This window comes from Debaryomyces fabryi, assembly GCF_001447935.2.
Source record: "Debaryomyces fabryi strain CBS 789 chromosome Unknown contig00067, whole genome shotgun sequence".
In the NCBI taxonomy this organism is placed as follows: domain Eukaryota; kingdom Fungi; phylum Ascomycota; class Pichiomycetes; order Serinales; family Debaryomycetaceae; genus Debaryomyces; species Debaryomyces fabryi.
In genome coordinates, this window is record NW_015385493.1 from 41465 (window position 1) to 54229 (window position 12765).

At 36.1% G+C, this 12765-nt stretch overlaps 6 protein-coding genes across 6 annotated transcripts; 3 read left to right on the forward strand and 3 right to left on the reverse strand.

The window, feature by feature from the left end:
* Positions 1–221: 221 nt before the first annotated feature.
* On the forward strand, positions 222–983 carry AC631_03254 (uncharacterized protein; the record flags this gene model as incomplete). Its single annotated transcript, XM_015612083.1, has 1 exon — positions 222–983. One exon carries the CDS (start codon positions 222–224, stop codon positions 981–983), a length of 762 nt encoding a protein of 253 aa, XP_015467105.1.
* A 1575-nt stretch (positions 984–2558) lies between these two features.
* On the forward strand, positions 2559–4511 carry MPT5 (Mpt5p; the record flags this gene model as incomplete). Its single annotated transcript, XM_015612084.1, has 1 exon — positions 2559–4511. One exon carries the CDS (start codon positions 2559–2561, stop codon positions 4509–4511), a length of 1953 nt encoding a protein of 650 aa, XP_015467106.1.
* A 270-nt stretch (positions 4512–4781) lies between these two features.
* Positions 4782–5846, reverse strand: AC631_03256 (uncharacterized protein; the record flags this gene model as incomplete). Its single annotated transcript, XM_015612085.1, has 1 exon — positions 4782–5846. The coding sequence occupies one exon, from the start codon at positions 5844–5846 to the stop codon at positions 4782–4784; it is 1065 nt and encodes a 354-aa protein (XP_015467107.1).
* Positions 5847–6113: 267 nt separating this feature from the next.
* Positions 6114–6899, forward strand: AC631_03257 (NSA2 family ribosome biogenesis protein; the record flags this gene model as incomplete). The annotated part of the gene is made up of 1 exon (XM_015612086.1): positions 6114–6899. One exon carries the CDS (start codon positions 6114–6116, stop codon positions 6897–6899), a length of 786 nt encoding a protein of 261 aa, XP_015467108.1.
* Positions 6900–7087: 188 nt separating this feature from the next.
* AC631_03258 (uncharacterized protein) lies at positions 7088–10621 on the reverse strand (the record flags this gene model as incomplete). The annotated part of the gene is made up of 1 exon (XM_015612087.1): positions 7088–10621. The coding sequence occupies one exon, from the start codon at positions 10619–10621 to the stop codon at positions 7088–7090; it is 3534 nt and encodes a 1177-aa protein (XP_015467109.1).
* A 524-nt stretch (positions 10622–11145) lies between these two features.
* On the reverse strand, positions 11146–12456 carry AC631_03259 (uncharacterized protein; the record flags this gene model as incomplete). Its single annotated transcript, XM_015612088.1, has 1 exon — positions 11146–12456. One exon carries the CDS (start codon positions 12454–12456, stop codon positions 11146–11148), a length of 1311 nt encoding a protein of 436 aa, XP_015467110.1.
* Between the last annotated feature and the right edge of the window lie 309 nt (positions 12457–12765).

Below are 12765 nucleotides of genomic sequence, written 5' to 3' on the forward strand. Positions count from 1 at the left end.
GGAACAAACTTACCAATACTTGTGAAATATATAATTTAGACAACTAGGAATGTGTAACAGTATAATATGAAGACCATTGTAGATATATAAGTCTGATTGTAGAACCGAATACAGTGGATGTATAGAGAAGAGCTGCAACAACCGATTTTGTGTAATTGATGCGTATATATACAAAAATGCATCAACTTTCCATATTTAGTTCATTAATCATAGAAATAAGTATGTCTCGAGCTGACTATCTCTCAAAGTACCTAAGTAAAGATGACAAGAAGAAGAAGAAAAAGCTGAAACACAAGAAATCAACAAATGTTGTTATGGAGGAGGATTTATTAGATGCTGATAATTACGACGATGAGATTGAGGAGACTCCAATACCTGTGATACTACAATCGGAACCAAAACAATATAAAGGGTTCAAGAGGATAGATAATGGCGAACAGGTATCACCAGAAACACAAATAGCTATGAAACAAGACATGCCTCCTCAGCAAGAAACTGTTTACAGAGATAAATCAGGAAACATAGTGGACATCGAAACAAAAAGAAGGCAGATGCAGCTCGAAAAGGAAAACGAAGAAATACGAAAGCGGGAATTAGAACAGAGTATAAACCAAGGTGATTTACAGAAAATTGAAGAGGCTGAGACTGCGGCCAGGTTGGTCCAAAATAAGTCCTTCCTGGTATCGACGAGGGACACAGAGTATAACGAGTTCATGAAGTCGAAACAGCGATTCGACGACCCTTTGCAGTCATTTTCGAAGCAGAAACAGACGGTAGCCACGTCAAAGACAGGCAAAATGTATTATAATAAAGGAATATCACCACCCAATCGCTTCGATATAAGAGCTGGCTTTTTCTGGGATGGAATCGATAGGTCTAATGGTTTCGAAGATCTTATCGTTCGCAAGCGAAACGAAATGTCGTACACCAAAAGAGAGGCATCAGATACATATGATTTGGATTTGGAAGATGATCTAGATTAGTAAATTATATTATTCACTTGCCTGCCACCCATCTCGTAACTTTTCACCTCGTCACTCATCTATAGCATTACCATCACCATAAATATCGCCACTGTCCCCATTATCGTGTCCATTGCTCCTTGGATCCGGCCCCCTCTTGTATAGTCTTATCATACGCTAATTCTCCAATTCCGGAACTGTATATATTTTTTGCATTGTTCCCCAGAGGTGTAACTACGAGAAGATCACCACTATGCCCGGACCTAAAATCACAGGTACTCACTTCAAACCAGTCCACCCCTCGCTAGTGAATCATCCATCGAGCGTTTATGTCCGTAGATCATGAACCAATCAACAGTATCCCAATCTGCTATCCATCATCTATATAATTACACTCGCTCTAAATCATATGAACCTCCTGTCTGTGCCGGAGTGCCGAGGGCGCACCGCAGCCATTTTCAACAGGTTTCTGGTCTAGTCCGACCCATATTCTTGATCGATGGTTCTAGTTACTTTGTCATGAACATCGGTGGACCCTCCAACCTTCTATTGCGTAAGATGTCACCGTACACATATCCTCCGCCATGATTACTATTAATAGTCCTGGAATGCCCCTAATCATAGTTGCCGCAATTTGCCGGTGCGTTGGAGCACAGGCCATCCCGATAGAACGATTCCACATTGGGCTACAATTTACCTACAATAGCCTACTTTGTATGTGTCCCTGTATATCCCTTCTATCTACCTACCAACTTGTACCACATACCATACCACAACCCTACACCTATCGTACTCCCTGACGTGTTCTCGTGATCGTGGTGCCTTTTGCCAATTTGCCAATCCTGTTCTTGTGTACTTGCGTTTACTGCGTAGCATTCTTGGTTATTTCAGGCATTGTTGCAGCTATTATTACATTTTTTGTCCTCCAGTCATTCCTCTCTTCATTCTTCCCTCTGGCACCTCCAATTTGGCTTACAATTTTATATTCTTGCGCTGTTACCACCGGGTATGTATAAGGGACACGCTAGCATTAGAGTATCAAGCCATCTCGTTTTTTCCTTGTATGTAGTATTGCGACATGCAATTCACCTGAAAAGGAGTTATCTTTAAATGAAAGGTTTCTAGGAGCGTTGTGGTATTTCTGCTTTTAGAGGCTATACGAGCACCGGTATTACTCAAAGCACACCATGCTTTGTACCGACAACTCTTAGACCCCCGACTAGACTACAAGTTGCTACTACGATTTAACTGTTAGTTTTTGACTGCTAGTGGTGTACCGGAAACGTAGCAAGGCTAGTGCATCTCCGAGCGCACATAAATCCAGTTATTACAGATGGCAATTGTTCGTTTCCTAGATCAAATTTCTTTTAAAAGACTCTAGATCAATTATATTATTATTTTTTTTTAGGTGTTTTAGTTTTGTAAAATCAGGAAACACCCTTTAAATATGTGTTTTCAATAATTAGGATTTAATTTGAAGTTTATGATTTTGTAAAATATTTTATTTTAATATATATTATCTTTAGATCCTTAGAAATAGAATTTTATTATATATAGATTATATTTTTACATTGATCTACAAGCAAGAGGGCCAACATGTCAGATACTAGACACCAACAAAATTTATCTATAAACTCTATTAATTCGTTGATAGAGCCCACGACACCACCTAGTTTTGGCAAGACACTGATCTGGGATAATGGTGGTAAGGGGGCGGTATCTATGGGCGGGTACAACGGACTCAATAGTATGGGAGCCAGTGGGATCCATAGCTTGACAAATGGCGGTAATGGAGTTGGCGGGCAATTGGGAGGAAGTCTTTCAGGACCTAGCGGCGGCCAAATGGGCGGCATGGTTGGCGGAGCCACCGGAGCGCTCCAAGGAGCACACACGGGCGGCCATGGTCCAGGCGATCACAAATTGGATAAGGAGTACTTGTCGGGACTTAATAAGGTACCATTGGATCAATTGAAACTGGAGATATTAAAGTTGGCTAAGGATCAGTATGGATGTAGATTTCTTCAGAAGAAAATTGATGAGAATGTAACACCGAGCCCCCAGATCCGGATGGAAAATTTCAAGGTGATCTTTAAGGAAATCTACCCATATATCTACGAATTAATCATCGATCCATTTGGTAATTACCTTGTACAGAAATTGATTGACTACTGTGATGACTCGAATTTAAACCTCATTTTAGAAATTTTGCAATACAACTTATTTCAGATTTCCATTAATCAGCACGGAACGAGAGCGTTGCAAAAAATCATCAATAGCTTAAATAATGACTATCAATTAAGTTTGTTGATTAGTGGATTAAGTCCTTTCATTATCGAATTGATCAAGGACTTGAATGGTAACCATGTTATCCAGAAGATTCTTAACAAATATTCACCTGAAAATTGTCAATTTATTTATGATTCGATTATCAATGATTTGTTTGTGGTCGCTACCCATAAACATGGTTGCTGTGTATTGCAAAAGTGTTTAAATCACGTTAACAGCATGCAGTTAGTCCAGTTTAGTCAAAAGATTTTAATGTTCGATACGTTCCGTAAATTGACAAATGATCAATTTGGTAATTATGTTTTACAATACCTTATCTCAATCAACTCAATTTCCATCAACTTAAAGATGTATGAAAACTTTATTAAATTCGGTGTTAATAACTTGTGTAATTTGAAGTTTTCGTCCAATGTGGTGGAGAAATTTTTAAAGAATTGTTATGTTAATGAAGCTACTAATCCAGCTTTCTCCAACTTAAAACTTGATTTATGCTTACAGGTTTTACAAGGTGACTTAAACAAGATGATTAACGATCCATTTGGTAATTATGTGATTCAGACTTTGATAGATATTTTAGTCAACCCATGCATTAATTATACTAATCCTTTGAATGAAAATTTATTGGTGTTGTTGCCTTTAAACTTTAATGTCTCAAGCTTAACAAACCAACAAATCCAGATTGCAATCATCAAGAATTGGTTTGCTAACTGTAAGATTGTTTCAAGTTTTGGCAAGAGAATTCAGCTGAAAATCAATTCAATTTTGAATGGTACTACCACTAACAATAATAATAGCTCTTCGAATGCGGCTAATAATCAGACCGTTAATTTCAAGAACTATAATTATCCTGCTTTGAACATGAATGCCAATGGTGAATTTGTCAACTCAGAATTTCCTCCTCATTTGTCTCAACAGCCTCATAAGATGCACCAAAGAAATTTGTCAATTCCTTTGCAAACTGCACCATTTACTCCATTGCAAACAGTGACGGCTAATAATTATACTTTAGGTAATAATGTAAATGGTGGTGTTGTGACTCCAGGAAGCAATGAATCTCCATCTAACTTACTTACCCCCAATATGCCTAGTTACACACCTTTGTCAAATTTGAATGTTCCACATATGAATAATCATCTTTCCAAAAATCCAATGGCTAACGATTTTACGATCCAAAATCCCTATTTTAACGGAAACCCTGCTAATAACAACCAAATCAGTCCTCAATTTGTACTTTCTCCAAATATCAAATATTACCAAAATTAAAAACTCCACGTTGCATAATATTTTAGTTCTTGTATATGTTTTCCAGATTGAATAATTACTGCTATTCATGATTTTTTATTCCTTGTTCAAATCGGTTATATATATTTATTGTTGTTTACTATGTTCATATTGATAAAGTCTACATTGTTAAAAATTAAAAACAAAAAAAATTGTTACATCTTGTTCCATTTTATAATTTATTTAGGGATTGTATTATGTGTTATATTATAGTTAAAAATGTCATATTATTTACAAAAAAACATATTGTAACTATGAACGTCTCTTCTTCACCTTATCCCAAACTGATCCTGGCTTTCTCTTTCTTGATGTTTCTTCAAGTTTTCTACTATTGTTGAACATTGACCAATCTTCACCAGCAAATGTATTGGCCATATCACGTTGTTTTTGATGGAAAGATTTCTTAGTCATGGTATTAGGCAATCTAGTAAAGTTGTCTTCTTCATATCTTTGGATCTCTTTTTCCTTCTTCTTGTCAAAATCTGTCTTGACTCCCAGTCTTCCGTTATCTACAATAGTAGAACCGATGGAACTCTCTAATTGTGGTAAATCGGAATTTTCTCTTAAATACTCTTCCATACTTTGAAGCTTTCTAGTATTATTGGATTTAGTGTTTGTGGCAGTTGGATCTGCCTTTGGTGGAGCCATAGCCGAAATCTTAGGTGGCTTATATTTCTCAGCTGATTCACTAGGTTCGTCATCATCTTTCGATTCTCTTGATGTAGAATATTTGGATTTGGATTTGGATTGTGTCAACTTCGCAAGAGCGGCAGAATCAGGTCTATAGGATAATGCATCATCTTCTTCTTCACTTGATTCGTCGTCTTCTTCATCGTCATCACTACCTTGTTCGTTATTTTCGTTATTTTCTTCTGCCCTTTTTATAGCCAGACTTTCATCGGCTTCCATTCTATTGTAGGCCCTAACCATTTTGTCTAACTGATAGTTCAACTTCTTCTCTAATGGCTTAATACCCTTTTCTAAGCAAACTCTTTGTGTGACTGAATTTGCAATTGACTTCAATCTTGAATCTTCTATGCCGTCATCTTCTTCACTTAGTCTCTCTACATGTGCCAAAATAATTAGCACCAAATTATTCAAGTACGATAACAACGAATGACTTTTCAAAGATAATAATGATACGCCTTCAAGTTTGTCTATGTTCAACTTTTGTAACAAATTCTGGATCAAATCTGGGTAGTTTTCACCTTCATTATCACTCGTCTTCAGAATTGAGTCAATAGATTGTTTAGTTGCATCTAGGGACGTTATGATTCCCTTCAACAACTCATCCACGCTTTCTGTTTCTTTACTCATGCTATGCCTATGCTATATTATGCTACTTGAATTCTATATGAAGCTTGGTAGTTGTTTATGGTAGTAGGATTTATATTCGTAATATTTGAATGCTTATGTAATATCCTGAAAATTTTTGAGATGAGGAAAATACGATAGATAACATCTGACGGTTTTGTGTAATTTTTAAATTTTTTTTTTTACTAGAGCTGATATGAAAAATATGGTGATGGCTATAGAGATTCTTTTCATACTGTATTCGTCCAGACGTTCTAATTTTGATTTACAATGCCTCAAAACGAGTATATTGAACAGCACATCAAGCAGCATGGGAGGAGATTAGATTATGAAGAAAGAAAGAGAAAGAAGGAAGCTAGAGAAGGACATAGAATAGCTAAAGATGCCCAGGGATTGAAGGGATGGAGAGGTAAGCAATTTGCTAAGAAACGTTACAGCGAAAAGGTTGCTATGAAGAAGAAGATCAAGGCACATCAAGAATCCAAGGTCAAGGGCCCAGCAACACCTAAGGAAGATGATGGTGAAGCATTGCCTACCTATTTGTTAGATCGTCAAACTAATAATTCAGCTAAGGCAATTAGTTCTTCGATCAAGCAAAAGAGATTAGAAAAGGCAGATAAGTTTTCTGTGCCATTACCAAGAGTCAAAGGTATTTCTGAAGAGGAAATGTTCAAGGTTATTAAGACTGGTAAGCAAAAGTCTAAATCATGGAAAAGAATGATCACCAAGCACACATTTGTTGGTGAAGGATTTACTCGTAGACCTGTGAAGATGGAAAGAATTATCAGACCATCTGCTTTAAGACAAAAGAAGGCTAACGTTACTCACCCAGAATTAGGAGTTACTGTGTTTTTACCAATCTTGGGTGTCAAGAAGAACCCGCAATCACCTATGTATACACAATTAGGGGTCTTAACTAAAGGTACTATTATTGAAGTTAATGTTTCTGAGTTAGGTTTGGTTACTGCTGGTGGTAAAGTTGTTTGGGGTAAATACGCACAAATTACGAATGAACCTGATAGAGATGGTTGTGTTAACGCTGTTTTATTAGTTTGATTTGAGATATTCAATTCGGTCTTAAGTAGCTACTTACTTCTATGATTTTGCATTTTGTACTTTAGCCTTTTAGTTATGATTTTGTCTTTGTTAATTTAAATTGCATGGGTTTATATATATATAATTTTTATTTGCAAATTATCACTAAATATAAAATTACTATATTCGATATCGACGAGAATTATTCTTCAATCAGTCAATTCGTCAAAGAGGTCTAAACAAAGAATATTCTTTTTACCAATTGATCTAAACCCACAATTCAAGATTAATTTTCCGTTTTCCCTAATTATATCCCACTGACTGCTTAATAGTTTCGTACCAACCAAAAAACATAATCCGCTTATGTTTTGCTTATTACTTATAAATGGTAATAGATCACAATATTTGCTAAATATTTCATGTGGAGAATGCAATCTGTTGTCTAGCTTAAACGGATGAATGCTATATTCGTTATGGAGATTATCCTTTCTCAAATTTGTCAAAAATTCTTGCCTTATCCGCTGCAAGTATTCGTAACATCCTTCTGCACTTAATTCTACCAAATCTTCGTATTTCTCACTTGAGACTTTCTTTAAATCATCCAATTCAATAAACCTTTGAGATTCTAATCCGCTTGTCGTAAATGCATAACTCCATAATACTAAGGTTGCAATTCCAACTGCATACATGCCGTCAAAATAATCATCGTCAACATTCCAATGTATGAATTCCACATTAGAAGTCTTATCATTCAGATTCAATGGTTTTAACATCAATTCCCATAATAATAAATAGCAATGAATAATACTCTTTAAGTTCACTAAGTCATTAGTTGATCTCTTGGTTTGCGGGCTCTTTAGCCAGATACTATTAAGCTTATTTTGTACAATACAATGATCCTTCATTGTAGCACTCACACTCATATTTGCCGGCGAACCACCAAATATTGCTATGTCGTAATGATTGATATCAGCCATACCTATGATTTGAGCTAAATGATACATAGGAAACTGGCATTGTGATTTTATAATACAGTCAGCAACTCCTGCAGGGGTTTTGAAAACCTCAGAGCAACAATTGCCATTAATTTCAAGATGCCAGTTGTCGAATGCCTTAGATAAGACTTCTTTCCATAATACAAAACCCTGGGATTTATTACTTCCATTCATATTAGACAACAAAGACGAGCTGTTTTGTAGGTCTGTTTGCTGCATTTGATACATGATTGACAATAACCCAGAATATAGTATTTTTCTTGTAAAGAGAGATAATTTGAATTCGGCTTTTGTTTCTTGGCTAGATGGTGTCTTGTATGGCTTTAATAATTTTTTGAGTACGTTCAAAAAGCTTTCGCCATTTCTTATCTTTAGAGAGCTATTTTGATTTATATCTTTTCTCTTCCTCATTAAATCTCCATTGTGTTTATCCTGACTTGATTTTTGTAACTTTTTCTGTCTCTTAACAATCTTCCTAAATGATCCATTCACTTCAGTAGATTCCCAAAGGTGATCGTCATCACATGGTAAGTTGAGTAATTGCAACTGATAAAACATAATTTGAGGATTGTGGCGAAATTTAATGTAATCAATTACGTCCAAATAGAATGTCATGAATGTGATCCTTTTCATTGATTCGGATTCAACCCATTTCACAAATAAATCATAATCCGTAGTATCATTATTTTCTGTCGCAATTTCATTTGGTGTATCAGATTCATCTGCACTAGTGTTGGATCCACTCGTCAGATTTGTTTTCTTAATTGCTGTTGCCGGATTTCCACCCAACAAAGGTGATCTTCGCAATAGCTGTACAGTGGTCCCATGATGTATATGTCCCCTTTCGTGCAATCTCCTCAGAAGGAAATTTTTTTCACACCATTCCAATATATTCAAACTTTGTAAGATCCATAACTTGACCGGCGATTTGAAATCCTCATGTTGAAATATCATAAATCGTAAAGGAGTAGCCATACTAAGGCAAAACTTAAACTCTGGAGACTTTTTTCTTGCTTGTTGCTTATCTGTTGAATTATCTGTTGAAGTACAATAATTACAACCGACAATAATCATAGATAAAAGTAATAACGGTTCAGCTGTCTTGGTATCAAATGACGGTCTATGGAGAATGGTGAACTGAGGGTGGAAAATAGACCAATAGGTAGACAAATAATAAGAAAATCTATTCTCTATGCTATAATCCACATTACCCACCTCTGACTGTTCAAATATTTCATTAATTGTCTCCCTTGAAATAGATGGTAAAGATTTAATTATTTTATCAACTATGAGGGAATCGATAAAAATATGCTTATTCTTTTCAATATTATTTTTGTCTGGCATAAAAAGCTTTTGTAAAGATGCAACAGTAGATCTTCTATGCTGATCCCCCGAAATTGGACTTCTCTGTAAATCACCCGATACTATAGGAGATGTAGATTCATTGGTAGTAGTAGGAGAATTTGATGACCCTGTTGAGCTCATATTAAATTTATAGCTTAAGCTTGATAATAATGGATCGCTTCCATTAGCTGGTTGAGCTTGGTAATTTCTCAAGAAAACTTCATCTAGAGGGTTATCATCATTCGAAAATATATTAACGTCTTGCATGCCATAACTATTCATAGACTGAAGATTCACTTGTGAATTTTCGTATTCATTATGGTAAAATGGAGCCAACACCTCTTCCTTATATTGGTTGTCTTGGTGAGAAGCATGCGACTGAGGTATATGAGTCGGTGGTATTTGATGTTGACTGTGCTGATTGATTACTTGTTGATGTTGAATATGCTGCTGTTGTATTTGATCACCAATTGGTGAAAATTGGGAACCTCCATATGGTGAGTGGATAGACCCCTTTCCATTATTATCAAATACTGGTCCTGAATTAAGATGAACTTGAGAATGAATATTATTTGGACTAGGACCTACTATTTGATTGATACCTTTCATGCCTTCTCGCTGCATGTTTTCGGATCCCGGTGTAACAATCATGTTTTCGGGGGACTCTGTAAACAACCACGATAAAATATCATTTTGAGATTGAGGTCCATTACTACCAAAATTGGGAACCTTATACTGATCCGTATACATATCTTGCCCTTGCGAAGGTACAGTATTACTATGATGATGTATAAACGGTACTCTTCCGTTAAAGTTTCTCGGGTCTTGATGAGGAAGTCTTGCATCCTTAATAACGTTAGCGGGAACTTGATGGCCCATCCCATTGTTCAAGGAATGATTGGCTGGTGGTAATTGAGAACCCGTCCTATGATGTCCATTCTCCGGGTTATTTACTCCATGTATCAAATTCGATATCTGCAAAGGAGACTGTGCCTGGTAATTAGGAAGTAAGATAGGTGACTCTCCAGATGAGGCTTGAGGAGAAGTGCTACTTTTGGACGGGATAGAGAAACTAGATCTCACGCTTTTTGGATAGCTCTTGGTGGAAATTTCCTGATGTCGTTTAGCATGGCGTTCCTTCAAGTCCTTACGAACGAATGTCTTCCCACACTTTCTCTTATTTCCTCCATAATCTTCTATGATAGCCTCACATTCAAATAACTCTTTTGGCTCATGATTCAAATGATGTCGTGCTAAATGATCCGACCTTGTAAATACCTTATCACAGTCTGGACATGGGAAGCTCCCTAGGGTTCTCTTTTTCTTTCTAGGTTTATCTGTCGGACTATTCTTATTTACTCCGTTACTGCTATGGGCATCGGGACTCTCGCTATATTTTGACATGATATGTTATAATTTGCAAAAGTAGAATCTAGCTACTGAACAGATACCACCGATGCTAGCCTCCAACTTAAACGAAAACCAACTGTATTGATTAAGTATACTAAACGAATTGTTATATATGATAATAAGATAGGTATATTCTCCACCTTACTTCAGCTTCATATATGGTCAGGTGATGACAATACGTAAAAACTCGCCTAAAACCAGTCCTTTGATCGGATAGTTCTACAATTATGCTTGATAACTAGTCAATTGTCGCTTGATATTATGCTATATACCTTGTAAGTTGTTGTGATTATTTATTCTATATTTCAATAAATTTCTGAATGTAATTGTTTGAATGAGAAGTATTATCTATTAAACGAATCACGATCCAAGATCTTGGATCACATACAAATCTTTATATCTTTATAGGAAACGAGTATAGATATTCTTTAGGTACAATTTGGTATTTCTTCTAATCATTTATTTGTTATTTCTATGAAAAATTGAATGGTATTTACATATTCGATGCAGTTTGCAATTCAATCAACCGATGGAGCTCTGAAGTATGGATGAGATCTACCATTAGTTGTTCGATTTCTAACTGTTCTTTCTGGACCACCCCTTCCAGTTGATGCAGGCAGTGATCCTCGTGTATCAGAAGATACTTGAGTTGGGGTTTGGTCGTTTTGATCTTCGCCGTTGTGCTGGCTTGTTGCTGAAGGGTTGGTCTCCGAAGAATTATTATCAGATCCGGTGTTTGAACTACGTCTTGATTCAGACGCATTATTTCTTCTGGTTTCTCTCCTCATGTCTCGAACTCGAGACCTAAGTGGCATGAATGGCATATGACTAGTTCCTTCGGAAAATGGAAATCTTCTTGGTAGGACCAAATTAGGGTCTCTGCTTGTTAAAGTTCTTGGGGAATTGCCATCAACTGTGTAATATGGTGTTGCCCAATCTTGATGCATGTACGAGTCTGTCAAAGGAGTTATAGATGGGTTGAAAGGTCTCCTGAATGGATTGAAAATGTCCGTCAGATGGTTTACTATATGGTTGACAACTTGCTCTTGGTTTGTGTTAAAGTTATAGAAACTGTTGTCTCGAATGTTGTTTCTTTTGGCAACTTTTGGGTCTGTTTCTTTCAGAGCTTCAACCTCTACACGACATAAAGGACAACTAACATTACCTTTTAACCATTCAATAATGCACGATTTACCAAAGACATGATCGCAATTTGGCATTTTAACTGGCATATGTGATACCTCTTCCTCTTTATCCGTATCTTGGCTCTGTTCCTTCTTCTCTTCCTCAGCATACCCTGGTAGTATTTGATCTATTCTTGCATTTTCCAATGTACTTAAATTTCTAGGTGGAAACCTAGAGTTAATGATAGCACCTTCGTCTACGGGGAAAAACAACGATGGATCATTAAATTGTTGAGCATGTTCCAATGATTGAATGTTATTTATATTGTAAATGTTATTCAAGTTCTCACATATTGCTGAATTCTGTTCTCTAATATTATTACACATATTTGAAACTCCTTCTTCAGCATCTGTATTCTCTTCTTTCATATTCTTGTTCTCCTTCTCATTTCCAGCTTGATAAGGGTCGAAGCAAATAGGACAATTAGAATCATTAACAGATGACAAATCAAGCTCTGTTAAACTATTTATTGCATCTTCTGATGCTGTTTTCTTTTTGGTCCTAATTCCACTTGCACTTAAGGCTCTATCAAGAACATCTCTTAACCAAGTCGGCAAATCTGAATTCATATTATTAGCAGCGTCAATATCAACATCTATGATCGTTGCCCCCATGAAGTTCGGCGGTCTATCTGAAGGATCCATTATGCTTGGTATACTTTAAAGCTATCTATAATCGTACAGCTTGCACTAGAAGAAATTAATAATACTTCATGACAAGTTGGCTAGTTTGCGAAATCACTGATAAAAATCGCGGAATTACAATAGATCGATCTACATACAATTAGATGTTTATAGTAAAATTAATATACTTAAACTATACAAAATAGAACGAAATGCTAATAACAAGATAAAAAATGTAGGTGATCTATAGAGGTACGACCTATGTTACAACGAAAGCTGAAATGTCTCTAACACAGTTTCTGCTGTTGGTACTGTAAGCAATAATTAGTA